The following is a 27,670-nucleotide window of genomic DNA, read 5'->3' on the forward strand; positions in this document are numbered from 1 at the left end:
CCTTGTTTTCTCTTTCCATGGAACAAAGAACGGCAGACGACACTCAAGAAAGCAACACAGTACACCAACGGGGCAGCGGCCAGGTCAAGAGGGAGGGAACCACGGAACGAAAGGAAAAGCCAAATTTGAATGCGTGTTCCTGACGGTCCGAATCCGAGACAGAAACAGAGAGAGATAGACAGAGAGAGAGAGCGAGAAGACATGCATTGCCGTTTCCGTGGACCTTGTGCTTTCTGAAAACCGACGCGCTGTATGCTGTGCCACACCTGTGCGGTCTTGCCGCAGGCTGTGCTTTGCTGTCAATCGATTTTGCCTCTGTGCTGCACACCGGCGTGGCGCGTCTGGACGCGAAGTGCGCAAAAAGACGAAAGGCGTGTCTGCAATATTTTCGTGCTTGCTGGCCGTCCTGCTCGCCTGGACCCTTTTTGCCAGGCTTGAGACACACACGCTGCTCCAAGCAAGCAAGCCCCTGTTCAGTTTGCGACAGACAGGCACTGCTTCTACGGAGATACAGTAGATCCTCGCTTAAATTGAAGCCGGAAACTTTTCTTGTATTCGCCAACGGTCCTGTCCTTCTCGTCACAATGAGCAAGGTCCTCGGCTCCCTCTCTCAAGGACAGTCGAAGACTGAGCTAGGGGTACCATCAGCATGACGATGTTGATCTCCGAGAGAGAACGGGGAGCAGGAATCTGGTATTTTCCGCTTCTGCCGTTTTGGCCTGTGCAATTATCGAACATTGGCAGACATCATCTGCCTTTGCTCAAGCTTACGCCACTCGCTTACTACCGATAGTCTCTTTCTTTGCAGGCTAGTTGATGCGACAAATCAGTCCAGCCGCCGAACGTTGCACATTGTCAAACGTGGGAAAAGGGATGGCCGATGTCGAGTGAAAGCGTGTGTTTGAAGAGAGAATTGCGAAGTGATGTCTCGGGTTGGCCGAAGCGACTGACTGCTCTGTGCATGCAGTCGAGGGAAAACGGAAGAGACACAGAGCGACAGAGCTCACAGCAAGGACCCTTTCCCCCCCTCGGTGCCACAAAACGCACACGCTCGACCCTTCTCTCGGCTTTGGCTCTGTTTGCTCCAAAGCAACGCTGCTGCTGTTGCCCTTCATTCAATCGGATCAACGCCGTCAAACCAAGACTTGCTTGGACTCCCACCAAACCCTTTCATCTTGCTCTCTCCACCTTGTCACACACACTCTCCCTCCCTCCTTCCTGCTTCAAGCTGTTCCACGCCAGCCGATATTTTGACTCGCTCGCTGCTGGTTCTATCGCTGCTGCGCCTCATCACCTACTACACCTTCATCACCACCTCACCACATCGCACCATCTGTATCGACCATCATCATCGATTGCTATCGTGGTCGGCCCACTCGCTCTGATCTACCGTGTCCTTGCAGCTCAATCTCCTTCAGCCCGCGCACAGTACGCCGTCTAAGCGTCTGCTCTTCCTGAACAGATTCCACGCACACGGCCGGTTCCGTCTACGACATCAACCTATCATCGTCTCGATCGACATCTACCTCTTTTTGTCTCTGCATTGTCAGTCCGGTTCGCCTCTTCTGCATGCTTGTGTAATTCAACCTTGCCACGACCTTGCTGGATTCCAATCTTTTCCCCTTTCGACTCGCTGGCTCGAGTCAGACGCACGTCGAATCGTCCATCATGGTCTTTGGTCGCTCAGAGCACCTCCAAGGCCACAGTGGCCTTGATCAGGCCGGCCACCACTATGACCCGAACCACAGACTGCCGTATCAGCCAGGGCCGTTGGATCAGTCCTACGTTACCGACCCTACGCATCCCGATTACGATCCTATGGTCGACCCGAACCTCCAGCTCAAGACCGTCCGAACCGCCGCCGCTTCCATTGCAGAATCGCATCGCTCAGAACAACGCAGAGACGAGAGGAGAAAGGCGAAGCGCGCCAACAGCCTTTCACATAAACTCTTCCGCGGGCGAACCCTGCGCAAGCAACAGCAGCAAAAGAACTCCACCCTAGCACAATTAGTGTCGGAGGAGGCCAAGAAGCGTCGCTCCAATGGGCCGTCCGGTTATCATCTCGACTCGGATGCTGCATTCGCCTCAGCTCAGCAGGGCTCCGTTCCCGATTCCGCCATCGCTGAAGAAGCATCCGATGAAAAGAACCCGTCCCAAGATGCGATTCAACCACAATCAGAACCTGCTGGCCCAACCGTGCGCAAGATGAAGCCAAAGAAGAGAAGGAATGTCTATGTCAACATTCCCCCAACCCACTCAGAGCTACGCAAGAACGGCGAGCCCGCCGTCGTCTATCCGCGCAACAAGGTCCGCACCTCCAAGTACACCGTCGTCACTTTTCTTCCCAGATTCCTCTTTGAGCAGTTCCGGCGCGTCGCCAACGTCTATTTCCTGGGTCTCGTCGTCCTCCAGGTGTTCCCCACATTTGGTGCGACTATCCCGCAGATCGCCATGTTGCCACTCGTCGCCATCCTCACCATCACCGCCATCAAGGACTCGATAGAGGATCATCGCAGACACGTACTCGACAACGAAGTCAACAACTCGGCCGTCACGCGTCTCGGCAGCTGGCGAAACCTCAACCAGGCCAAGGACCAGCGCTCGTGGCTTCAGAAGCTGTTTGGCCTTTCCGGACGAGGCAGCAGCAAAGTTTCCAAAGGCGTTCGCAAGCTGCGTGAAAAGGAGGATGCCATCGGCATGCATCAAGTTGGTGGAAGCTCGCGGCGTTCCAACGCTGCCAACGACGCCTTTCAGGACGCTGATGACTTTGGTCGCCGACCCGATACCCGCAGTATGCGTAGTGACAGTCTCGCCAGCTCCCGTGCCTTGGGAACGATCATGAGCGAAAGCGAGCGAGAGAACGGCAGCCTCTACGGCACAAGCTACAACCAGTCCAATGCGGCACTCGCACGAGGCCTGTCATCAGCCAACTACGCTGACGCAAATGCAAGCAGCGTCTCGGTACTCCAGCCGCTCCAGCCCAATCAGCAACAGCTAGGGCCCAGCGCAACCACCTTCCTCACCACTGGCAGCAATGTCGAAGGCGTAGTTGACTATCGACGACACACGCCCGGCACCGCACGATGGGAACGCACGCTTTGGAAAAAGCTCGAAGTGGGTGACATCGTCATGCTGCGCGAGGACGAGCAGGTCCCTGCCGACATTGTCGTGCTCAACACATCCGACCCGGATGGCAACGCGTACGTCGAGACCAAGAATCTGGACGGCGAGACCAACCTCAAGGTGCGCAAGTCGCTCAAGGCCACCATGGGCATCCAGAGCGAAGAGGACGTCGAGCATGCCCGCTTTGTCATCGACAGCGAAGCGCCCCACGCCAATTTATACAGCTTCAACGGTCTCCTCAAGTACAGCGTCAGCGAACCTAGCAAGGAGGGCGACTTTGCCGACACGCTCGAATCGCTGCCGCCGGACAGCAGCGCCTACGCCGCCGCCGAAGCACGCACGCGCCGCGTCGAGCCCATCACCATCAACGAGCTCCTGCTGCGAGGCTGCGCTCTTCGAAACACCGAGTGGGTCATCGGCGTCGTCCTCTTTACCGGCGAAGACACAAAGATCATGCTCAACTCAGGCGAGACGCCTTCGAAGCGCTCCAAGGTCGAAAAGGAGACGAACTTCAACGTCATTGTCAACTTTGTCATTCTCATGGTCCTCTGCCTCGTCTGTGCCGTCATCGGCGGTCTGCGTCTCAGCAACAAGAACACGAGCCGCGCCTACTACGAGGTGGGTGCTGAAGTGAGCAGCAGCAACATCGTCAATGCGCTCGTCATCTTTGGCTCCTGCCTCGTCGTCTTCCAGAATATCGTGCCAATCTCGCTCTACATCTCAATCGAGATCGTCAAGACCATCCAGGCCTTTTTCATCTACCAGGATATCGAAATGTACTACGCCCCGCTCGACTACCCGTGCGTGCCCAAGACGTGGAACATTTCGGACGACCTCGGCCAAATCGAGTACATCTTTTCCGACAAGACCGGCACGCTCACGCAGAACGTCATGGAGTTCAAGAAGTGCTCCATCAATGGCGTATCCTACGGCGACGGCATCACCGAGGCCATGATCGGCGCGATGAAGCGACAGGGCAAGGACACGTCGGATTTTAGCGCTGAGAAGCAGGAGGCAGAGCTGGCCGTTTCCAAGAAACGCATGGTCGACATCATGAATGGCGCGTTCAAGAACAGATACCTGCGGCCCAGCAAGATGACCCTCATTTCGGCGCCCATGGCTGAGACGTTGGCCGCAGGCGCTTCGGATCCACAGCGCAAAAACGTCGCCACCTTCTTCCGTGCCCTTGCGCTTTGCCACACTGCGCTCGCGGATCGACCGGATGGCACCGACCCCTACACACTCGAGTACAAGGCCGAATCGCCGGATGAGGCCGCCCTGGTCGCAGCTGCGCGTGACGCTGGTGCTGTCTTTATCGCCAGGAACAACAACACCATCGATATCGAGGTGCTCGGACAGCCAGAGCAATACACGCCGCTCAAAGTGCTCGAGTTCAACAGCACCCGAAAGCGAATGTCGATCATCGTACGTGAAGCCGACGGACGCATCCTCATGATCACCAAGGGTGCCGACTCGGTCATCTACCAACGTCTACGTGCCGATCATCCTGAGGAGCTCAAGCAGGCCACCTTCCACGACCTCGAGGCCTTTGCCAACGCGGGATTGCGTACCCTTTGCATCGCATATCGCTACCTGGATGAGGCTGAGTATTTGGAATGGGCGCGCATCCACGATGAGGCCAGCGCCAGTCTCACCGACCGTGACGAAGCTATCGATGAGGCCAACGAGAAGATCGAAGTCGATCTCACGTTGCTAGGTGCTACTGCCCTCGAAGACAAGCTGCAGGTGGGCGTACCCGAAGCCATCGAGACGCTGCACCGAGCCGGAATTAAGCTGTGGATCTTAACGGGTGACAAGCTGCAGACCGCCATCGAGATCGGCTTCAGCTGCAATTTGCTGACCTCGGAAATGGAGATCATGATCATCTCGGCCGATCACGAGACGGGCACGCGAGCACAGCTGGAGGCGGCCTGCAACAAGATTGCGGCGGCGGGCAGACCCGTGGTGGTGGAGGAGCCTTCGACCCGCAAGGGAGGCAAGGCGCGCAAGAATCGTCTCACTGTCGAACGATCTGAGCAGGCACCCAACGATGGTTTCGCGGTGGTGATTGACGGCGAGACGCTGCGTTATGCGCTCGATTCCAATCTGCGGCCGCTGTTCCTGGCGCTCACCACGCAGTGTGAGGCTGTGGTCTGCTGCCGTGTTTCGCCGGCTCAGAAGGCGCTGACGGTCAAGTTGGTCAAGGACGGCAAGAATGCGATGACGCTGGCCATTGGAGATGGTGCCAACGACGTGGCCATGATTCAAGAGGCGCACTGCGGTGTTGGAATTGCTGGTCTCGAGGGTGCCCAGGCATCGATGAGTGCTGATTACGCCATTGGCCAGTTCCGCTTCCTCACTCGTTTGCTGCTGGTGCACGGCCAACTGTGCTACCATCGTATTTCGGACCTGCACAAGGTGTTCTTCTACAAGAATATCATCTGGACCTCGATCTTGTTCTTCTACCAGATCGACTCGGACTTCACGGGTTCTTACATCTTCGACTACACGTACGTCTTGCTGTACAACCTTGTGTTCAGCTCGCTCTGCGTCATCGTGATTGGCGCACTCGACCAGGTTGTCAACATCAAGGCTCTGCTGGCATTCCCGCAAACGTACAAGCGAGGTATCCAGGGCACAGAGTACACCAAGTTCCTCTTCTACATGAGCATGTTTGATGCTGCGTACCAGGGTGCCGCATGCTACTTTATCCCTTGGTGGTTCTTCACCTACGGTCCGATGATCAGCCATAGCGGTCAAGAGATGGGCGGGCTCAGCATGTTTGGCACCACGATCGCTGCCGGCGCGGTCACGACGGCTAATTTGTACGCTGGCGTTATCGCCAAGCACTGGACGGGCATCTTCTGGGCGGTCGAGATCATCTCGCTGCTGAGTGTCTACGCGTGGACATTGTTGTACTCGGCCTTCCCCGTTTTTAGCTTCCAGAATGTCGGATTCTGGCTTGTCCAGACGGTCAACTTCTGGGCAATCATCCTGCTCATCACAGTCGTTTCGCTGCTGCCACGCTTCTTTGCCCGCGCCTGGCGATCGTCGTTCCATCCCAACGAGCACGATATCCTGCGCGAGGCCTGGACGCGTGGCGATCTCAAGGACCAGCTCGGCATTGCTCACCACAGCAAGAAGAGGGCGAGGCGGGCCGAGGCCAAACACGGCGTGTACGTGGAGGAGGACGACGCGAACATGGATGAATCGTTTACGAGAAGCAGCGATCGCGATGTCGAGGGTCAGAACAATCACCTCTTTGCGCAGGCCAAAAGGTCCACCGAGCGCCAGCGTCACCAGCAGCAACATCAGCAGCGTCTCAAGAACCTGTCAGCTGTGGGCGAGGAAGACGACAGGTCGGATACATCGGTCGATCCGCTTCAGGTGGGCGTTGGCGATTATGAGGACACGTACTCGCGACGCAATCTTGGTGGGCATGGTCAGAATCTGCACGCGCACACGGGAACGCTGCAGCTGCAGCCGCCGCCCGGCTTCAGCCCTGCTGCGGGGTACGCTCGCGGCAACGGGGCTGTTTCTGGTCTGTCATATTACGACCCGGACGCGCTTCCGGCCAGCGGCGATGCGATGCACGCTCGTCCATATGGAAGTTACGACCCCGAGAGGACGCCGCGACCCGATGGTGTGCCGAGGATCCAGGTTCAGACCTCGTCCTGGGCGGAGAAGAGCAGATACCCGATGATGACGAAACAGCCGTCGAAGGATAGTTTTGCGCGGGCATTTGACGACGAGTTTGGCGCTGAATACGACGATGGCGTGAATCCCTACCCTGCTGCAACGGGCACTGGGTATACACCAGCAGGAGTCAGATCCGTGTCAGGGTCGAGCTACGGCTCGGGTGCCACGCACACGACGAATGCGAGGACGAATGCGGCGGCAGATCAGTCCCAGTCCGGATCGAACCCTACGACGCCGACGAAACTGGCCGGCGCTCGGTACCACGATCGGTTCAAGACACCTTCGCCGCCACACTTTGACACTGGGGCAGCCATGGCTGCTTCGGAATCGCAGCAGAGCTTGACGATTGCGAGGGAAGGCGGGCATTCACACGAGCTCTCTGGTGCCTCGGGGATGTCCTGGCACACCGCGGAAGGATCGAATCACGACAGGGCGCCGTCCGAGGCGTCGAAGTTTATGGCCTTGTGATGACTTTTTTAGCAAGTGTGGACACTTCTTTTCTCTTTATCTTTCACTTTGCTTTACTGTGTATGACTCGTTTACGAATATAGAGCGTTACAGAAGGTCGGTTGGAATGCGTGTGTGTGAAGGGGAGAGCGTAGAATGAAGGCGGTTGATCATGATGACGGTGCGGTTGTGGGAATTCCTTTGGATGTTTGGGAGCCTCAATTACTGGTGTGTGATTTTATGGCGTTGCATCAGTGAACTGCGAGTCTGAAAATAGTCGGAAGTCGGGCTATGCTACCAATGCTTCTGAACAACACCGCCGAACGAGCAATTTGTTCCCTCCCTCCTTCTTCTTTATCTCGCATACAGACCACCTCACTGTCACCTCCGTCATGAGCACAGCATCTTCATCAACAATCTACGTCGGCAACCTGCCTGCTCACTTGGACGAATCATCGCTGGCCTCGCACTTTGCCGTGTTTGGCGACATTGTCTCGGTCTCTGTGCCCTCGACATCGACTGCAGCGGGGAAGCGCAACAAGGGGTTTGGATTCATCACGTTTGCAACGCCGGACGACGCGCTGGACGCGCTGGACAATATGAACCTCAATGCGATCGGTGGGAGGACGATCAGTGTTAATTTGGCCGATCCGAACAAGCTCAGGCAGGTAGGAGCGGACGGCGGGGGAGCGAGGAGTGGTAGGGCAGTGTGGGATGACGAGGCGTGGCTGAAGCAGCATGCTGTCGAGCCAGAGTCGAGTGGAGCACAGGCCGAACAACCCGACGCTTCGCCATAAACAGCTCCCCAGTCAACGTGGATCATCTTGGCACTACTTTGTGCTCACTGGGTGCGAGCCGAATCACAGATGCGGAAACGTCGAAGCATACCCCTTCGCCACCTGCAACAAGCTGTGCTCGGCCTGCAGCGTTTCGATCGAGCGCTCGAAGCTCTGCCTCTCCATTTCTGACAGCTGGCCGGTCAGCTTGTCGGAATTATCGTCTCTCTCGAGCAGCTGCAGCAGCTGTGCGTACTTGGAACGCAGACTCTCAAGCGGCGAACGGTGCTGCGACGAGACGTTTTCCGGATGCAGGGCGTTTTGCATATGCAATCTCGACTGTTCGCCGACTTCGTTGAACAGCGCCAGGAACGCTCCTACACATTATCAAGCGGTTCAGCATCTCACACCTGGGGGAAGCAGAAGCGCAGGCTCGGACGACTTACTCTGCTCATCACGGCCCGGGGCAGCGTTGGGCGCAGTCAGCGTGTAGGCGCGCGCCAGGAGGCCGGGGATCGCCTCGCCGGCTCCCGGGGCAACGTAGGCCGGGTGCGTGTTGACGGTGCGCTGGTACGCGGCGATCGCACCGGTGCGTGGTGCTCGGGCTGTTGGACAAACAGCCCCAGCGGCTCCAGGTAGGATCGGTACAGGTTTTCGTACTGGGTCGGCTGGGTCGGATTGGCGAACACGCGGGGTGGCGGGGCCGAGTGGTACAGCGGGGGTGGTGCGAGTCGCGTGCGGCGCGGTGGGGGTAACGGGATGGCGAGGGTGATGGGGACGAGTGCGAGGGTGATGACGATTACGAGGGGGAGCTGGCGCCTGTTCATTGTGCCAGGCAGCCAGATAGGGGCAGAGAGGAGAGGGGATAGGAACAGGAGGATAGTGGTGGACATGAGCGGTCCATCGGGCTTATATGCTTATCCACCGCCCTCTAGTCAGCGTTGCCCCAGAAGATCGCACGACAAACAAGCCATCGACCCGTAACCGGCGACGCATACCATCGCACCTCGCCTCCCTCCCACACGTTGCGCTCCCTCCTCACCATTTACCGTCTTCGCGCACCCTTGTATGCAATTTCGTCACACGCTTCCGTATGTCATCCAACCCCCCTGGCCCCCCAAACCCCCTTAAAGCGAGTGTGAGGACATGGCCGAGCAGATGAAGCCGCTTCTCCTGTCTCTCTTTCCCTCTTTTCATATCTCCCGCAGCGCAATATGCGCGCCAAGGTCGTGCCGGTGCCGATGCCGGGCGCCAAGCACTTTGTTTTGCTCCCGCCTCCCTTTTGGCGTTGCATTGTCGAGGGTCGAGTTGGGCAAAACGGGCCGAGATGAGACGGTGCTCACTTGCCGGTGCGGGCCTCTGGTTGGACAGTCGCGGTGTGCTGCGGTAGAGTTTGCCCTGCGACAAGAACGATTGCACTGGGGCATAGTGGAAGGGTAGAGGGCAGTGCGTGTTGGGAAAACGGCGTCGAGGGGGTGTCATGTGGGTGCTCTTCTCTGCCGTCGGCTGTTGTTGCGTATGGTGCGCGTAGGGTGGAGCAGTAACATCCGGGGCTGCTGCACAGTGCTGTACGTTGTCCGGAAGACGCTTGGGCGGCGTGTGAGGCCGTGCAGCTGACGGCGAGAGACGAATGAACAGAGCGTGGTGTCTACATGTGACGACGACACAGGCGGCAGCAACGTCCGTACGCTCGCTTGGGTGTGTGGCCACCACCGCACTGGGTACGCGGAGCGTGCGAAGAACGTTGCTAGCCCGCTCTGTGTGGCGTGGTCATGCGACAGGACCCTGTCTTTGGACAGCTTGGCATGCCCTGTACGCTCACGGCGCCTTGTGCATCATCAGTTTGAACCAACCTGACACCAGTCTCGGCAACGCGTCAAAGAATACTCTCTCGCCTTTTCCCTCCACGGCGGCAGGATCAACTGTTTTCTCACGAACCACAATTCACACTCACTCATAGACAAGACAAGCTGGGCCGCGCAGTGGTGCGTGTGAGAGGTGTGTCTAGTATTACGAGTGACTTTTCCGAGCTGCGTCTAGCCCCAGAGCACGCTGTGCTTGCGGGAATTCTCGTTGTACCTTCCGCCGGCGGTCTTGAACTGCTTGACCTTCTGGTCCAAGTTGTCCTTGGTCTGCGGGTCGAGCTGGAAGCCAGCGGCGGCGGCGTTTTCCTTTGCTCTAGCCGCCTTAGATGTTCCGGGGAGGGGGACGATGACGTTGCTGCTGGCCATGAGCCAGGCGAGGCCCAACTGGGTGGCGGTCAAGGGGGGAGACTGCTGCTCAGCGACGGATCTGAACTCGTTGGCGAGCTCGAGATTCTTGGCCAGGTTTTCTTCCGAGAGTCGGTCCATGTGGCGACGGATGTCGTTTTCAGGGAGGTCGCTGAGCGACCGGATATTTCCGCTGAGAATGCCCTTGCCCGTGGGCGAGTAGGCAAGGATGGGGATCTTGTGCTGGGAGCAGTAGTCGACGATGCCCAGGTTGTACGCCTCGAGCTCCCACGGGCTGACCTCGAGCTCGACGCAGGCGATGGGCGCGACGCTGACGGCTTCCTTGATGCTATCCAGCCCGAGCTCTGAGAGCGAGATATGCTTGAACAGGCCTTTGCCCGTGACCTTGTTGCCCTCGGCGTTGGTGTAGGTCTCGGAGGAGAGCGAGAGCATGTTGTGCATGATCTGCGTGACCGAGGCAGCGGGATCACGACGCGCCATCTCGTAGATGTCGATCTCTTTGCCGCCCTGGTCGGTGCCGAGCTGCTCGCGGATGGCGCGCAGATCGGCCTCGAGCGTCTCGAGGGACGAGTCGGGCTTGAGGCCGGCCATACCCAGGGCACGATACTTGTCGATAGGCATGCCACCCTTGACGGAGAGGATCGTCTTGGATTTGTAGTCCGGATGGGCGTCGTAGAAGCGTTTGAGGAGCTGAAGATTGGCATAGGGGTTCGTCGGCGGGCCGTAGAAGGCGCCCGTATTGATAAAGTTGCTGCCGGCATCGACGGCAGCCTTGATGGTTTCGAAAGCCTGCGGGTCGGGCGTGGCGTCCTTGGGGTCGCACCAGGTCATGCCCATGCAGCCAAAGGCGACACGGCCGATGTGGATGTGGCTTGCCGAGCCGCCGAGTGGGATGGTAGGGATGGGAGACATGATGTTCGTTGGTGCTTGCGAATTGAGGAGGCAAGTAGTGGATGGGAGGGTGGGTGGGATCGAGTCGAGTCGAGCCGAGAGGAAAAGGGAGGGAGTGTTATTTATGCCTGATGTTCTCGATACCGCCTCTCGACCAAAACCGAGTGAGTCTGCATTCGCCACGCTTTTCTTCCTAGCTACTCCGTCGCTACTTTCAGAAGCTTCAATCGCTTAGACGTCCACCATTCGCCCAGCTGCCGAACCTAGTCGTTCGTTGGTCTCGGGGCAATGAAAGAGGCGAGACTCGCATCGTGGCTAACACCATCATCTCCGCGGATGCCGGTCGAGATTGCGAGCGGTTGCGTGTGGTGGAGGTGGAGGTTGCGAATGTTTGCGCGTGCGAATGTTACACCGAACCTGGTCTCATGCGAAATACTGTATTTCAGATGGACAAACTTGCACGTGATGCAAAATGAACGTCTGGTTGCAGAACGCGTTCTGGCGGCGTTGGCACGTCAAAACATGCTCTTTTTTACAGTATTCAATCCTTGTTTTCCGGCCTTTCTCTCGGGCTTGTTCAACCTTTGACAGGCCAAACTTGGACAGACAGCCATTGCACGATGCTGCGTCTCACATGAGCATGGATGCCTACAAACGTGTACCAACCAAGCCGCCGTGCTTTACGGAAGCAGAGAGGGAGCATCATTTGAGGCCCATCTTCGAGGACTGAATGTGCAGGTTTGGGTGGGGGGTTTCATGTTGGTGTGAAGTCTACTTGCTCGCCTGCTTCTCGTTTTTCTTTTTATGCAAACGCTACGCATCCATCCCATGTGCGAGTGGACTGACTGTGGACCAGGTAGGAAGGAGCTTGCAGCCGTCTGTCTGTGCTGTGGCTGACAGTCATCCCTAACCCCGACGCAGCTAATCGGACGCACTAAGAGAAAAGAAGCAAGCAAGCAAGCCTCTTCCTTGACCGTTCTTTGACGAAGGTCCGTTGGTATTTACCTTTTTTCTCCCTTTAGCTGTCACATTGCAGGCAGGCTCGTGTCAGTCACAAACAGCACTCGACGCTCTCCGTTGCTCGTTACTGCTGTCCACTCTCACTCTTACTCCTGACCATCATCCTTGTCTCTCTCCTACACTCACCTCTTGCTCCTTTGGTTGTCGCTTCCAGGGATCACCACACTGCATCTTGTGTGTGTCAAGATAGACCAGTGACAGCAAGGATCCTATCAACAGACACGCCGTCAAAATCATCAGTGCTCGTCATCATTGCAATCATCAACAACAGCAACAGCAACAGCAACAACGTCAGCAAGGACCTTCATTCGAGTCATCTCTTCTCCTCACAGCCTTCATTGCCGTACATACATACATTAGCACCGGCATTAGCTTCCCAGACGCTCTCTCTCATCGTCGTCTTCTGTGTCAACTCCTCCGTCACGCACGATGGCGTCCACAATGGCCACCGGGCCTTCGTCCCTAGCGCATCATCAACTGCCCGCTCATCCTGGCTATGCTCGCACTTCCACGGCTCCCACCACATCAACGCTCCCATCACGTCCGCGACCTGCTTCCACCATTGCATCCAAGCAGCCCTCCACTCAGACCGCAACCGGCACTGCTCCTGCCGCCTCTTCCAAGTCGTCGTCAAAGAAACCCACGCTGCCACCGCCGCCCAAGGTCATTATCGACTCCGAGGGGCGCGCGTTCAAGCGCGGTGAATTGCTCGGACAGGTACGTTATAACCTCCCTCCTCCCCGTATTGACTGATTCGCACAGCACCTCTGACTCACGCTCGTTACTTTTGCTGTTTGCAGGGAGGTTTCGCACGCGTCTACATGGCTGTCGACCCGGAAGGCCGACGCAAGGCGTTCAAAGTGATCGCCAAGTCGGCCATCGCAAAGTCGCGCAAGAACCGCCAGAAGATCCTTGCCGAGATCATGATCCACAAGTCGGTCGACCACATCCACGTCGTCAAGTTCGAAGACTGCTTCGAAGACGACTCGAACGTCTACTTCCGACTCGAGCTGTGCCGCAACGGCTCGCTCAACGACATTGTCAAGAAGCGCGGTCCCTACACCGAGCCCGAGGCGCGGTACCTCATGGTGCAGATCCTCGCAGGCACGCAAAACTTGCACCAGAACAGCATCATCCACCGCGACCTCAAACTGGGCAACATCTTCCTTGACGAACACATGCACGTCAAGATTGGCGACTTTGGCCTGGCTGCGCTGCTCAAGCACCCAGAGGAGCGCAAGAAGACGGTCTGTGGCACGCCCAACTACATCGCCCCCGAGATCCTGTACGATCAGGGGCAGGGGCACAGCTTCGAGGTGGATATCTGGAGTGTTGGCGTAATCATGTATACGCTCTTGGTTGGCAAGCCGCCGTTTCAGACGCCAAAGGTTGATGAAATCTACGAGAGGATCCGACAAAATGCCTACGAGATCCCGGAGAAGGCCGGGCTCAGCACCGAGGCAATCGACCTGATCACGAGGATCTTGACGCACAACCCGGCACAGAGGCCGACGCTGGTGCAGATCATGAACCACGCATGGTTCCAGTGCGGACCCGTCCCGCTCACCATCCCGCCGACATCGATCGAGGGCACCCCATTCCTGCCCGCCATCACCGCGCGCGAGAGTGCGCGCAACCTCGACATGCTCAAGCGCCAGGCCTGCTGGGACGAGCGTGCCGACGACCTGCTCGAGGACGTCGTTGCCGCTGCCGGCGGGGAGGTCTACTCAGATGCGCACGAGCGTGTTGACGTGCTGGTGGATGCACGGAGCGAGCTCGAACAGGCCGAGCAGGCCGAGGAGAGGCGCGAGAAGATGGACCGCGAGGTGCAGCACGCGATCCAGCCGGAGTCGCCCATCTCGGCGCTGCTCAAGGCGGGTCGTCAGCCGTTGCTCAAGGCACCCGCTCCCCCGCCGCAGAGCTTTGCGCGGTCGACGGCGAACAGCTTGGCAAAGCAGCTGTCGTCGCTGACACTGTCCAGGGGCCCCGGTGCGGCTGCAGGTGCAGCTGGGGATAAGGAGAATGCCAACCCGATGGCGCCTCCTCTTCCTGCGGCTGCGGCTGTGAGGCCGGAGTTTGGGAGGATGTATTCGCGCAATACCAACGTTGCGGGTGGTGCTGGTGGTGCTCAGGATGAGCGCGCGCTGCAGCAGAAGGCACGGGTGGTTGCGGGTGGTGCGACTTGCACTGCTGCTGCTGCTGCGGCGGCGGCGGCGGGCGGACTGACACGTCCACTGTCCACCACATCGTCGCTCAACGAGTACACGCCCTCGCTGGCCCCTTCCTCATCCCGCGCCACGCTCGCGTCAGTGGGGAGCTCCACCGCGCTCGCTGCGGGCGCCAAAAAGACACGCACGTCGATCGAAGTGATCATCTCGCACCTCGATGCCGCACTCGCATGTCTGGAGGCCAACACGCTCTACACGCCGCCCTCGACCTCTGCGATGGATTCGGTACGTTTTGTGGAAAAAGCGTGCGAGCTCAACGGCGTGCGCGTGGTGCCCGAGTCGCCACGGACGTTCTTGATCTCCTGGCTGGACCATTCGGAGCGGTACGGCTTGGGGTATGCGCTGAGCGACGGCACAGTGGGCGTGTACTTCCGCGATGCGACGTCGATGGTGCTGTCGGCGAGCAAGCGACATGTGGACTACATCTCGACCATTCGTGCTGCCAAAGCACCTGCTCCCGGGGCTCCTGCGGCCGCGGTGGGTGGGCCAAAGACGGACCAGCTGAAGCGGGAGAACTTTGTCATGCCCGCGAGTGGTGCGGACGAAGGGTCGGTGCCCAAGGAGCTGCACTCGCGCGTGCGCGTCATGAAGTTCTTCGAAAAGGAAATCATGGACCGTCTGTACGGCGCCGACTCGCCGCTCACATTCAGCGACACGGACCGCACGGTGGGCATGACGTTCGTGCACAAGTGGTACAAGACCAAAGACGCCATTGTCTTCCGGCTCTCGAACGGCACGGTGCAGCTCAACTTTTACGACCACACCAAGGTCTTCCTCACGCACGGTGCGCAGGTGGTCAGCGTCATTGAGCCGCTCGACAAGACGGGCGGGGTGCCGCGCATCACCAGCTGGACACTGGCCGAGTTTGTCTCGATCGCGTGTACGGACAGGAGCGCGCGCGAGGCTGAAGAGGAGCAGCGCCTACGCTTCAATGTTGCAGGCGCCCGTGCCGAGGCCGAGAGGGTGTACCGCACACGCCCGGCTGAGAGGCGCAAGGTGAGGGGGCTCGTCACAAAGCTGAGGTATGCCGTCGAAGTGCTGCACACGACCGTGCAAAAGAGGGGGGTAGAGAGGAGCGCCTCTGCGACGACCATGGCTGCTACCGCCGACTAAAGCGCTCCTCTCTTTCTCTCTCTCTCCGGGCTCACCGCGGCGCATCCCTCTTCACACACCCTGACGTCCTCGCACGCCCTCGCACGTCCTCGCTTCCGGGCTAACCCCACGCCACAACCAACACGATACCCTACTGAGGCCCCGCGCCTTCCCACCCATCTACACGCCCCTCCATCCCGTGCTCCACTCTTGCACATGCTTCCGCTTTGCACTTTACGCTTTGCACTTTCGCTTTCGTCTTCTCTTATCACATACGCTACACATACGCTACACACACTCCAACATAACATAAGTTACGTACACTTGTTTCTGTTTCGCTTGCATTTAAAGTTATGATGACTCGCAATGATATCGTTCCTCGCACTGTCCGTCTGTGTGTCTTTGCAAGTGTCGCTCCGTTGTGAACTGGCATGCATACATGGTGGTGCGATCCCTCCTCGACGCAATGGATCAGGATGACGACGAGGCCGACGGCCGACACGGAAGGCGGAGCGGTCACTGCACAACCCAAACCACGTCCGCCGGCCTCACGAACAGCTCGACGACCGTCAAGGCGTCCTTGCTCGCTGTCTCCGCCTCTGCGCGCTTCTCGTCCTCGCGCGTCCCCGCTTTTGCCGTCGCCGCCGCCTGCGTCTTGGCCCTCTCTGGAACCTGCGTCGTGGCGGCGCCAACCTGTTCGTACACGGTCATGCGCCGTTCGATTCTCCATTCCGCCTCGACTGCCTGCGTGCAATCCGGACAAAAGTAGCGCACACCATTGTAGTAGCCGTCTGTTAGCCTTACTGGGCAGGCTACCCTCGAGGTTGCAAAGAGAGAGTTGATGTGAGAGGGTGAGAGCGAGACGGTGATACCCACCCACATGCCTGTGTGTCCGCTGACGGGGCCCAGGTAGCGCACCTGTGCGCGCACTTTCCTACCTGGGGCCGCGGCTGCGGCCGACGCTGATGCCCGCCCAGTAGCACTCGAAGCGTTGGCCGTCTTTTTCACCCCCATGGGCCTTACGGGTCCGCCGACCGGCTTCCTCTGCACCGGTGCACCCGTCTTGCCCTCGACCCCACCGCCACCCAAAGGCAGCGAAACAATACACGGGATGCCAACGTGCAAGCTCACCCCACCCTCCTCCGCCACCGCCTCTGCGTCCACCGCTGAGGCATCCACCGGCCGGTACACCATCGTCTTTGTCGAATCGCTTCTCGGCAATTGGCGTGCTCTCTCGACGTTCACCAGCGCATCAACCGGCATGGCCTCCACGCGAGCTCCTGTTGCGGTCGTCCTACTAGCATCCCCACTGCTGCTGGTGGCGATACCGCGCACCGACGACGGGGAGGTGGAGCGTTTTCGATCGCTTCGAGGCGTTGTTTTGGTTGGAGTCGTCGATCGAGATCCAACGCTTGAAGCCTTGCCGTTTGCAGCGGTGCCTGCGTCCCTCTTGGTAGTGGAGCCGGTGCTGATGGTTCGAGCGCGCAGATCGCGGCCTGAGTCGGTGGACGAGAGCGAGAATGTCCCGCCTGGACCAGGCGTGGCGCGGAGGAAGGAGGACTTGTGGCCAAGAACAGGCGGTTGTTTGGTCGATTTGTCTGCGGTAGCGGCAGCGGCGCTGTCGACCGACAAGGATGCTTGCTTGGTATTGTCGTGGCTGGTGCTGGTGCTGGTGCTGGTCGTTGAGCGAGACGGGAGGGTGGTTGTGGAGCGCACGTTGCGGATGTGTTTAGCGGGCGTTCTGTTGGCGTCGGGCGTGGCGGCACGGCGCGTTGTTGAACGTGTTGGAGTGGGCGCTCCATCTGGACTTGTTGCTGTTGCAGCAGCAGCTGAATGAGAAGCTTTGGCGTTGGTCGAGCGTGCGCTTGCCAGGCTAGCGACACTGCTGCCGCTGGTAGTACGCAGCCTCGGCTGCTTGCCCAACGCTGCACCACTTGCGGCCGCAGATCTGGCAACAGACGGGCTGGCGCTGCTCGGCTTTGCACTTCTTGTCGCAGTCACCGTCTTCGTGCTGTTCGGTGTCACAGAGGACACAGCCTTGCTCTTTGGCGTTGTCCTCGGAGAAGCACCATTGACGCTCGAGCCGCTGGGACGTGCTGTTGAAGACGACGCGGAACTTTCCGAGGCAGATGTTGCGGACAAAGAGCGATGTCCGTTGGCAACTGACGTCCTGGCTGCGTTGCGGTTGAGCACAGCTGCTCGCATATGGATGGGTCCGGCCTCGCGCTCTCCATCGTCACGCACCTGCTTCTTCGTCGTCGTCGACGAAGCTGCATTCCCGGATAGCGAAGCGGTCGAAGCTACAGAAGGACTTTTGAGGCGACTTGAGCTCGCTGCGGCAGGGCTGAGGGAGGACGTTGGCCCGGTGCCGCTGCTTGTTGCTCCAACACTGCCACTGGCAAGCGAGCTTGTCCTCCGCGCGGCCATCAACCGGCTAGGCGGACCCACAGCTTTTGAAGGGCGCGGCACCTCTTGAGGCAAGACGAGATCTGTTGTCGTGACATCCAGCTCATCAGCCAGCTCCTTCAAACACCATTTTTCGAGCTTGTTGAAACCTGCCAGAGCGCGAACGTTGATCCAGCGTTTCTGAAGGTAGCGCAGAATGCTGCCTCGCGCCGTCTCCACCGCCTGTCTCGACTGCGCCACTTCGAAACCCTGCTCTCGCAGCAGCACCTGCCCCACAAGCGTCTGATACACCTGACCAGCTCTCGACTCGGTCAGGCCGTCGATGAGCATCACGAGACATTTTTCGAGAACGTCGCCGAGTGAACCGATGCCGTCCAGCAAGTCGGACCATGCAGCGCTCTGCACAATTTTGTCCAGGTTGGTGTGCAGGATGGGCATCACGCGGTTCTCGACGGTCTCGGCCATGAGTCGCAGCGACTCCACCCAGCGACTCGACCGCTCCGTATCGATGCGCTGTCCGACGATCGAGAGCTGCCGAAGCACAGAGACCACGAGAGTCGGATCCTGATTGAGTCGGTCGGAGATCGAGTCCACAATGCGGTCCTGAAGCATCGGATCGAGGTTGCCGACGTCTTTGGCCCAGTACATTCCGAAATGTGCTCCCGAGACTGCGGCGATCGCCGACTCCTGCAATGTTTGCTCGCTGACGTCTGGACTCGTGGCAAAGGCAAGTGTGCGCGGTACACGCCTGACACACTTGCGACACGGTGGAGAGCATACGAAGCCGTGGCAGAATTCGCGTTCGATGAGAGTAGCAACGAGCGCTTGGAGCGTCTCGATCTGCAAATAGGCGCCTGCCCGCCACAAGGAGAAGGCGGTCGAGAGGTCAAAGGTGCGATTGGAGAAAAAGAGCGTGCCCGTGTAGAGAAAGCCAAGTGTGAAATGAAGGGAGGCAGGCGTGAATGGTGGCGACGGCAAGTGCAGCACAGGTGCCCGGGAATCAGCATACGGCGAGAGCAGCAGCGAGGCAAAGTACTGGGAGCGCGAAGCGAGAATCATGCGATGGGTGGAAAAGGAGGTAAGCTCGTCATCCTCGGCATCCGATTCGTCGATCCTGTCCGTGTCGACGGTCTGTGCCAATGACAAGACAGACATGTTGGCGTCTGGAATGTCCATCATCTTTGTTGAACCAACTCGGCGCTGCCTGCCGCCACCGTCGCCATTATCGCTTTGGTCATCGTCATCGTCGTCACCAAGCACTAGCTTGACGTCGGAGTAGAGCTTGCTGCGCCACATGAAAGTAAGGTCTGATCGAAGCTTGTCGAGCTTCTCGTCGGGGGTGACTTCCGAATCGGAGGCCAAGCGATCCTCGAAGAGAAACTCAAAGGCGTCGACCATGGCTTCTTCGCTTGTGTATAGATACTGGAGTGTCGCTTCGAAAAAGGCCGGACTGACTTCACCCAGACTGATTGGAGCACGTAGGGTGCTGGCATCGCTGACGACAGAACGAGTCTCTGTGAGATGGGAATCGGCTGCAGATGTGACGGAAGCAAAGGACGATTTGCGCACGGGAGCGCTCGAACCGTGTCCGATGGACGAGGAAGTGTGAGATAGTTTCGAGGGTGACGTGAGGTTTGCATACTGTGCTGTTGCGGGCGGCGTAGCATTGATAAGGCGAGATGCTCGGAGACTGGATGCTGGACCCCCTTCGCCCTCGCTGTCGCTGGTGGCGAAACCTGAAGTGTAGGAGCCTGCGTCGTCGATAGACCCTTTGTGCAAGGGCCTGGATATACTGGCGCGCGAAATGGGTTTGCGCAAGGACGGTCTGGTCATGGAGAAGCTGCTTGGAGGAGCTGCGCCGCGAATCGGTTTGCGCGGTTTGGCTGGGATGCCCGTCCGACTAGATAGCGTGTTTGCATTCGATGAGAAAGCAGAGGGGTTGGGCGGCGCTGCCGCGCCGGTCTGGGTGGAGCTGGAAAAGTCGGATGCAAGCGACAGTTGGGATTCGCTGCTCTGCAAAGGAAGAGAGACGAGGCTGGCAGTGGAACCGATATGCTCAAGCTGAGCAGCAGGCGAGCGCAAGTTCAAGAAGCGGGTTTGAAACGTATTGGGGGCGCGTGCATACAGGATGGCCTTGTGAGCCCATATGAGTGTGCCGGCGGAAGTTGCAGTTGAGTTGGGTATTGATGATGAAGCTTCGGATGGGCTTTGCGGTGGTATCAATGTATTGCGTGCGTGAGCGGTGTCGGAGCTGTTGCGACCGACACTGCTCGAGTAAGCGCTGGTCGAGTGTCCGAGGTCAGAGTCAAAATGGTTCTGCTGATCGAGAGGTTCAGCGCTGGTGGTAGTCCAGCAGACATCCGCAAAGCGTTCTTCGGCTCGTTCTAGCAGCCTGCGCATGTCAGCTTTCCAGACGCGCGTTGCTTCTTCTTGAGCAGTGCGGACTGGATCATCGTGTTGCAGACGACGGGAGTCTGGTTGTGACGCAGGCATCCTCGAAGGACCCGCCTGTGGGTGTGCGCTGCTATTGGATCCATCGGCATGGTCTCTGCTGTTGTAGACGGCTGATGGTCTGCCGGGCTGACGACTGATACGGGAGGCTGGGCCGCTGTTGAGAGCCATAGCAGCGGACATGATGATGCCAACCGGTGGGCTTGGAGCATAGACGGTGACGGAGACTTGCTAGGGTCGCTGCTGTTTGGATGTGAGTGTCAAGCATCAAGGGCATTGGCTCGCCAGGTGTGTTGGCGCAGTACGTGCGTGGCTAAAAGCTAGACGATGACCCTCTCTCAGGGTATCAAGCTGTAGGAAACGAGACCCGATCGACTGGTCGGAAGGCGGTGGTGATGTTCAAGGGTGTCGTTGCTGCGTGCTGCGCTCCCCTTTTCTCCCTTTTGTCGGATGTACCGATGATGAGCGTGCGAATATGGGCGGAGCAGTCAATGCAGGGAGCAGCTTCTGAACGGTGTTGAGACCCGCTGTGAGCCTCGTCAAGGGTAATGGTGTAGGGATGTCGGCTGGTTCAGAAGCAAGCAAGTAAAGCAAAGCGAGGGAGCGGTCAGTCACGCGTGCGCCCCGAGCAAGTTAGGGTCCAAGCACGCACGCTCTTTTTTTCGAGCACCATCAGCAAGTATGTTTGAAAGTGTTGGTCTCGAGACCGCTTAGATTTTTCGAGAGAAATAATTCACGCCAAGGACCGACGATTACGATTCACGCCCAAACCAAGCCCAGCCGCAAACCCTTCTTCTCTGTCAAGGCCAAGCTTCGGTTCAGATAGGGCTGGCTGGATCTGAAAGCATAACTCAAGCGCAGCCTGCTCATCAGCCCACCACCAAAGGAAGCTTCAGAACGATTGACGATTGACGGCAGATCTAAAAGATGCATCTTCGTTGACACAGTGGAACACTAAGCCATCTTGATCATTGTCGGGTCAAGCGAGCAAGAACGTCCGAGCATTGGAGAAGAGCGTTGCATTCAATTCCCGCAAAGTAGGCGAAACTGAGTTGATTGGCTGAGAATGTTTCTTCTTTGAACGGTGTGGTTTGCATCTACGTCGACACAGCGAGACGCTTCTTTCGCAGCTCGCCCAGTGCGCTCCTTCCCACCACAATTGTCACCAACCCCGCACCGAGCAGCAACGGCAGCATCTGGAACAGCGTCAATCCGATCCAGTACCTCACGGCCAGACCTTCCAGACCCGCGAGCGTAGCAAATAGCACCAGCGCCTTGGACGACGGCGACTGTACATCAGGCTTGATGATGCCCAGTGCAGCCAGCAGGAAGAGCCATGGAACAGCGGCGGTGACGAGCGAGGCGAGGCCGCTGATCTTGGTGCTAGGCATGGTCTCGGTAGGTGGGATGCCAAATGTGTGCTTGTGCTCGGGGAGGCCGTGGAAGCCCTGTTCGGTTTCAGCCTTCTGGCGAGGAGAAAGCGAGGACGAAGCGGCAGCCATAGCGGTATCGATCAGGCTCGAGGGTGGAGTGAGTGAGAGCAGGGGCAATGAGAGCGCCGAATATGCGCCTTCCGAGGCCGAGTTGGCGGGGAAGTTGGCGATGAGTAGCGAGAGAGTCAAAGGCGACGGTGCTCGAAGAAGCGATGCTGGGATCCTGTCCATTCTCTGTTGCATGCGAGGAAAACATTTGATCAGTTAGCGGTCGCTCTTCGTTGTTGAGAAACGATGTGATGTGCATGACTTACCAGGTTCCACGAAGCCTTTCCCGTGCTTGGCTTGACAACGATGGGCCAAGCATGAGATGCCGCCTCATCAGATTCGGAAGCGAGTACGACGAAAGCCTGGTGAGGTACATGTTCCTTTCCAAGCGCAGATCCCTCCTTGCTGCCGCTGATCTTCTTTCCCGTTGCCTCTTGCACGCCCAAGCTGAACGTCAGCCTGATCACATCGTCGTTCTCGAGTTGCGTCGGGCTGGTAAGGCTGAATGGCGGCGTGTTCTTCGAGTAGTCAGGATATGTAGTGAACTCCTTCGAGAGACGCGATGAGCCATCTACCGTCGAGAGCGCAAGCTTGGCCGATTTGAGCACGTAGCTCAGCTTGGGCTCCGAGAGTGCTGCACTCGCCTGGATGACGAGCATCAGCGATAGAAGGAGCGGAGCGACAATCAAAGCTATTGACCGCATAATGTGGTGTGGCAGCGACTGTCGATGGAGGTGGTGGTATTTGGTGGTGGAATGTAAATGTCGATGGCCGGTGAGCTGGAAGAGCCGACTTGTTTTCGGCGATGGCGCGTGCACACAGGAGCATTCGATGATTGATTGACTGCCTTTGCCGAAATGCAGCTCTGTGACGGCCAACTTGCCAGCCTGGAAGCAAAGTCGCAGGCAAAGTCTTTAGCCCAGTTCTTCCTAAATTTGGGCAGCAGCAGCAGCAGCAGGAACGGCAAGCGTCCATTCGTGCGGCTGGACGCGAATGGCATTTTTTTTACAAATTACGCTCTGCAATCTCGAATTCAGCCAAACCAGATTCCCGATTTAGATCTTCGCCGATCTGCTGCGGCAAGTTCGAGTTTTGATTGGCTGCTTAAGCGCGTCTTCCCTCTGCTTTTTCGGGGCCGAGTCGAATTGCGAATTTTGCCCGTTGTTCTTGGTCGTGACCAATCACCGCTCCTTCCTTCTCCTCTTCCTCATACTACACTTTTAGTATACCTTGGTCACCGCTGGTTTTCATCTTCGACTCTCTACAACACCACCAACCCACCCCAACACTCTATTCCAAGATGAGCTACGTCGCCAAGGACAAGGATGTCGATGCTTCGGCCCCTGCTGCCAAGATCCACAAGATCCGCATCACCCTCACCTCCCGCAACGTCAAGAACCTCGAGAAGGGTAAGCATCTCGACTCCCAATGCTTCAGACCATCGCTGCCGTTGCTTGTTTCGACAATATACTGACCTGGATCATTACTTTCAATTGTGTTTTGATTGCTACAACAGTCTGCTCCGACCTTGTGAACCGCTCCAAGGACAAGCAGCTGCGCGTCAAGGGTCCCGTTCGTCTGCCCACCAAGGTGCTCACCCACACCACCCGCAAGTCGCCTTGCGGTGAGGGCTCCAAGACCTGGGACCACTTTGAGATGCGCATCCACAAGCGTCTCATCGACCTGCACTCGCCCTCGGAGATCGTTAAGCAGATCACCTCCATCTCGCTCGAGCCCGGTGTCGAGGTCGAGGTCACCATCCTCTCCTCCAACTAATCGTGCTCCTTGTTAGATGCACGTTGGGCACAAAGGATGGCCGCTTCTTCTCAGCTTGTTCGTTGACATTGCCAAAAGGGTGTGGTCAGGTGGTGGATGCGTCGATACGTCTTGATTGCACGTCGTCGGCACGTCTACCACTGTTCAACGGCCGCCCCATTTGCCCTACACCTGGGCGTTACGAAATATCACGACATTCCTTTTGCTCTATTCATACTTGTCTTGTGCTGTGTGTGTCTATTACGCTTTTCATTTGAGTTCGATTGAAGATGGAATGCATGAGGTCTACTTTTTCTTCTTCTTGTTCTTCTTTTTGTTCTTCTTGGCTGCTCCGCCGCCGCTCGTGTTGTCGGGGTTGGGCGTCGTCGGAGTGGCAGGCGTATTGGCCCCGCTGCCATCCGCTTCGCCAGCAGCTTCTTCTCCGTTCTCGTCATCCTCGGCTGCTTCCTCCTGCTCAGCCTCGGTGTCGACAGCCACTGCTTCACCAGATGGGGCGGTGGGAGCCTCTTTTGCCTCATCCTTCTTGCCAGCTGCATCGAAGGATAGCTGACTGTTGTCCTCCTGTGTCGGCTCTGCTGCGTCTCTGTCGCCGGGCTCTGCGTTCTCTGCATCTGCTGCAGCATCCTTGCTGTCTTCCTGAGTGACTGGTGCTTCTGTAAACTTTTGCGAGGCTCCTGCAGCGGTGGCGGCGGCAGCTGCGAGGTCGCGCTCCTCTTTGCGTTTGCGAAGCTTCTCTGCGAGGCTGGACTTCTTCAACGCGCTGGCGGACGATGCACCTTGCTCGGGAGTTTCGACTGTTTCCTCGGTGCCAGCGTCGGCTCTGTTCGGAACTGCGAGGCTCTCTTCGGCCTGCTCCTCGGCTTCGTCTTGAACAGCTTTAGCTTCTGCTGCCTTGTCTTTTGCTTCTTCTTCTGCTTCTGCTTCTGCTTCCGCTCTCGCCTGTTCCTTCGCTTCCTCGTCTGCCTTCGCTTTCGCATCTTGCTCCGCCTTGTCCTTTGCTTGCTGCTCGGTCTTCTCCTTCGCTTCGGCTTCAAGTCTTGCGTCTTCCTCAGCTTTGCGAGAGGTTTCATGTTCTTCAGCGTCCAGTCTGACCTTCTCTTCCGCCTCAGCTTCAGCTTTGGCCTCGGCTTCTGCTTTTGCTCTCGCTTCTGCTTCAGCCGCCGCTTTCGCATCTGCCCTGATCTTCTCCTCCGCTTGCGCTTTGAGCCGCGCCTCTTGTCCCGCCTTGATGCGTGCCTCCTCCTCAGCTTTGAGACGCGCTTCTTCCTCGGCCTTGAGACGTGCCTGCTCCTCAGCCTCCAGGCGAGCTTGCTCTTCAGCCTCGAGTCTGGCTCTTTCTTCAGCCTGGCGGCGGGCTTCCTGTTCGGTTTTGAGACGTGCCTCTTCTTCAGCCTTGACCCTAGCCTCGTGTTCAGCTTGGATTCTTGCCTCGTGTTCAGCTCGTCTTCTTGCTTCCTCTGCAGCCTTCCGCCTCGTCTCCTCTGCAGCAGCCCCCGCTTGAGCCTCCGCTTCCTCCACCGCCTTCATCCTAGCACTCGCGTCTGCGCGCCGTTGTTTGGCGTTCTCCCTCGCTTGCGCATGCGTCCCTTGGATCCATTTTTGCGCTTTGACCCAGACTTCGTCAGCAATGGTCGCAGCACCTTCTTTCTCCGCATCCAGGTCAAAGATCTGAGTTCGAACCACGTTAAGCGTCCAGGCGACGACGGAGGAATGCCACATCGCCATGACTTTGCTCAAGATGGCGCGCTTGCGGTCATGAACGATTTGCGCCTGCAGCGCCTGTTTCGTCTCTGCATCTCCATCCAAATGCAGCAAAAGGGACTGGGCTTCGTCATCTGCCAATAGCCGTCCGTCTCTTGGCGTGGCAGTGTCGAAATTGGCGACGGAGTCGGGTAGCGCGAGCAAGCGTTCCGAGATGCTTGCGAAGTGCATATCCAGTCGCTGCAGAAGGACACTGGCCAGATTCACTGGCGCAAAGACCTGCAGCGCATGGATCCATTCGAGCAACCGATTCAACAGCTTTGCAATGACAGGATAGTCGACGAGCTCGATGTTGGGCCGCGTGAGGTCGTCGTACACGGACGAATCCACGCCCGTGCCTGCAGAGATGCCATACAGATCCTCCAAGGCCGAGGTGGGCAGTTGCGACGAAATCAGGAATTGTAACAGCAGCGAGGTACCGTCGTGGGCTTGCAGATTCTGGTCAAGCTCGGCGTGAGTGAGTGAAAAGATGCGATCCAACGCGTGGGTCAATGCGTCGAGCCATGTAGATTCGATGGTGCTGAGCGAACGCGTGGATGGATCAGCGTCAGAGTTTTCAGAAGGGCCGAAGAGGAGCGCACCAAAGTCGAGCCCGAAACGTGTGAGTGCAGCGGAGGCGTAGCTGAGTTGCGTGTGAATGTTGGCGAATGTTTCGGCAAGTGTCTCGAGACTGGCAGTTTGGCCAGAGGATGCAGAGGAGGCTGATTGAACCCGGTGGGAAGTAGCGACAAGTTGCACAGAGATTGTATCGCGCAAGCGCTGCAGACCGGACGTCGCAAAGGACGAGACAAGGTAAGCGGGGTTCATCATCTCTGAGCTTGTGTCGTCGTCGCGATGCCTTTGAGAAGCTGAGGGAGCTTCGTCGATGAAGAGAGGGAAAGCCATTCCAAGCGTGTCTGCCATCTCTTCACGCCAAAGGTCAATGTACCTGCGAAGATAGGCCTCGCTGGAAAAGGATGAGGGCGATCCCATAGCTTCGACAGCCGAGTAAAAGGAGCGGATCCGTGCTTTGAGGAAGGCAAGACAGAGCTGGTTTTCGGTCATGCCAAGCTGCGGTACAAGTGCATTCGGATTGGATCGGGCGGAAATCAGTAGGTTCTGCCAATCTGGTAGCCGGGGGAGCGAGGACTCAAAGTGGCTGAGCCTGCGGAGGATGGTGACAGATTTGAGGGCAGCAGGGAGCTTGAGACCGGCTTTGGAGAAGCTCGAGATGAGGTCGGCTTTCATGATTGCCAAATGTGAGAGAGTCTCAATGAGCAAGGATAGGTAGGTGCTGCGCTGGCTGTGTAGAGTGTGGGAGCTCGAGGTAGAGGTGGGAGGTTCTTGGGATTGCTTGAGCAGATGAACGAGGTGCTCAGCCAGCTGGATGGCTTCCGAGTGGTGGCCAGCGCGGACACACGTCTGCACAAGCGGAGGGATCTCGAGGAGATCGGAGAGATGACCGCGCTCATACTGATCTGCGAGATTCTGGATGCGCTCTCGTTCGGCGAGTACGGGCTGACTGGCCGAAACAAAGGCATCTACAGCAGCTTGAAGATCCGGCAAGGTGTTGGCGATCAAGTCGTCGAGGTGAGTGGCAAATGTGGAGAGGGAGGGGGCAAACTGCTGCTCGGCGTGGTGGATGTGAATGAAGGCGTCGGTCTGCGAGATACAGAGCTCTGAAAGCTGATGATGGAGCGCTTCGGATTTGGACTGAAGGTGCTGTGGTTGTGACTTGAGGTCTGTGAGGCTGAAGTTGGAGAGGGAGCGGATGTAGGAAGCGACTTGCTTGTCCGCTAGCGACTCTGGCGAGATGGGCGAGTCGGAGGATAGGGCAGCATTCTGGATAAGTGATGTGAGCGAGCTCGGGGAGTTCGTGTATCCATCTGCTGCTGTTGTCGATACTGACATGGCTGCAGACGAGCGAGGCACAGATGGTTCCACAAATACCGAGGGGATGTAATGCGGAAAGGACGAACAAGGGCAAACAGGCTGAATGAGGTCCGTGTGTTCCTCTCCATCTTCAAAAGTGTTGGCCCGAGTTCCGAGTCTGAGTTGAGCGTGTCTGAGCTGACAACTTAACATCTGCACTCCTATTTTTGACAACGGTCTGGGCACACGAGTCCTGCTGCAAGTCGATTTGACCGGCCGCAGAAGAGCGAGACACGCGGAGCCAATAAGACGTGATGTAGCTCAACCACGAACCGAGCGCAACGCAGATAATCAATCACAAAAGCACGTCTCGGTTGCCACGATCCAATCAGATTGAACAGCAATGGAGCCGAGAACTGGATCGCAGGCGCGGCGAC

At 57.8% G+C, this 27,670-nt stretch overlaps 9 protein-coding genes across 9 annotated transcripts; 4 read left to right on the plus strand and 5 right to left on the minus strand.

Moving 5' to 3' along the window:
* Positions 1–1,668: 1,668 nt before the first annotated feature.
* Positions 1,669–7,290, plus strand: EX895_005888 (uncharacterized protein; the record flags this gene model as incomplete). The annotated part of the gene is made up of 1 exon (XM_029886480.1): positions 1,669–7,290. One exon carries the CDS (start codon positions 1,669–1,671, stop codon positions 7,288–7,290), a length of 5,622 nt encoding a protein of 1,873 aa, XP_029736793.1.
* A 371-nt stretch (positions 7,291–7,661) lies between these two features.
* EX895_005889 (uncharacterized protein) lies at positions 7,662–8,066 on the plus strand (the record flags this gene model as incomplete). Its single annotated transcript, XM_029886481.1, has 1 exon — positions 7,662–8,066. One exon carries the CDS (start codon positions 7,662–7,664, stop codon positions 8,064–8,066), a length of 405 nt encoding a protein of 134 aa, XP_029736794.1.
* A 63-nt stretch (positions 8,067–8,129) lies between these two features.
* EX895_005890 (uncharacterized protein) lies at positions 8,130–9,527 on the minus strand (the record flags this gene model as incomplete). The annotated part of the gene is made up of 3 exons (XM_029886482.1): positions 8,130–8,422; positions 8,492–8,650; positions 9,389–9,527. The coding sequence occupies 3 exons, from the start codon at positions 9,525–9,527 to the stop codon at positions 8,130–8,132; spliced, it is 591 nt and encodes a 196-aa protein (XP_029736795.1).
* Positions 9,528–10,081: 554 nt separating this feature from the next.
* EX895_005891 (uncharacterized protein) lies at positions 10,082–11,188 on the minus strand (the record flags this gene model as incomplete). Its single annotated transcript, XM_029886483.1, has 1 exon — positions 10,082–11,188. The coding sequence occupies one exon, from the start codon at positions 11,186–11,188 to the stop codon at positions 10,082–10,084; it is 1,107 nt and encodes a 368-aa protein (XP_029736796.1).
* A 1,428-nt stretch (positions 11,189–12,616) lies between these two features.
* On the plus strand, positions 12,617–15,528 carry EX895_005892 (uncharacterized protein; the record flags this gene model as incomplete). The annotated part of the gene is made up of 2 exons (XM_029886484.1): positions 12,617–12,904; positions 12,988–15,528. 2 exons carry the CDS (start codon positions 12,617–12,619, stop codon positions 15,526–15,528), a joined length of 2,829 nt encoding a protein of 942 aa, XP_029736797.1.
* A 495-nt stretch (positions 15,529–16,023) lies between these two features.
* Positions 16,024–20,547, minus strand: EX895_005893 (uncharacterized protein; the record flags this gene model as incomplete). The annotated part of the gene is made up of 1 exon (XM_029886485.1): positions 16,024–20,547. The coding sequence occupies one exon, from the start codon at positions 20,545–20,547 to the stop codon at positions 16,024–16,026; it is 4,524 nt and encodes a 1,507-aa protein (XP_029736798.1).
* A 914-nt stretch (positions 20,548–21,461) lies between these two features.
* EX895_005894 (uncharacterized protein) lies at positions 21,462–22,549 on the minus strand (the record flags this gene model as incomplete). Its single annotated transcript, XM_029886486.1, has 2 exons — positions 21,462–22,031; positions 22,112–22,549. The coding sequence occupies 2 exons, from the start codon at positions 22,547–22,549 to the stop codon at positions 21,462–21,464; spliced, it is 1,008 nt and encodes a 335-aa protein (XP_029736799.1).
* A 596-nt stretch (positions 22,550–23,145) lies between these two features.
* On the plus strand, positions 23,146–23,621 carry EX895_005895 (uncharacterized protein; the record flags this gene model as incomplete). Its single annotated transcript, XM_029886487.1, has 2 exons — positions 23,146–23,254; positions 23,362–23,621. 2 exons carry the CDS (start codon positions 23,146–23,148, stop codon positions 23,619–23,621), a joined length of 369 nt encoding a protein of 122 aa, XP_029736800.1.
* A 285-nt stretch (positions 23,622–23,906) lies between these two features.
* On the minus strand, positions 23,907–27,272 carry EX895_005896 (uncharacterized protein; the record flags this gene model as incomplete). The annotated part of the gene is made up of 1 exon (XM_029886488.1): positions 23,907–27,272. The coding sequence occupies one exon, from the start codon at positions 27,270–27,272 to the stop codon at positions 23,907–23,909; it is 3,366 nt and encodes a 1,121-aa protein (XP_029736801.1).
* Between the last annotated feature and the right edge of the window lie 398 nt (positions 27,273–27,670).

Source organism: Sporisorium graminicola, chromosome SGRAM_8 (assembly GCF_005498985.1).
Source record: "Sporisorium graminicola strain CBS 10092 chromosome SGRAM_8, whole genome shotgun sequence".
NCBI lineage: Eukaryota > Fungi > Basidiomycota > Ustilaginomycetes > Ustilaginales > Ustilaginaceae > Sporisorium > Sporisorium graminicola.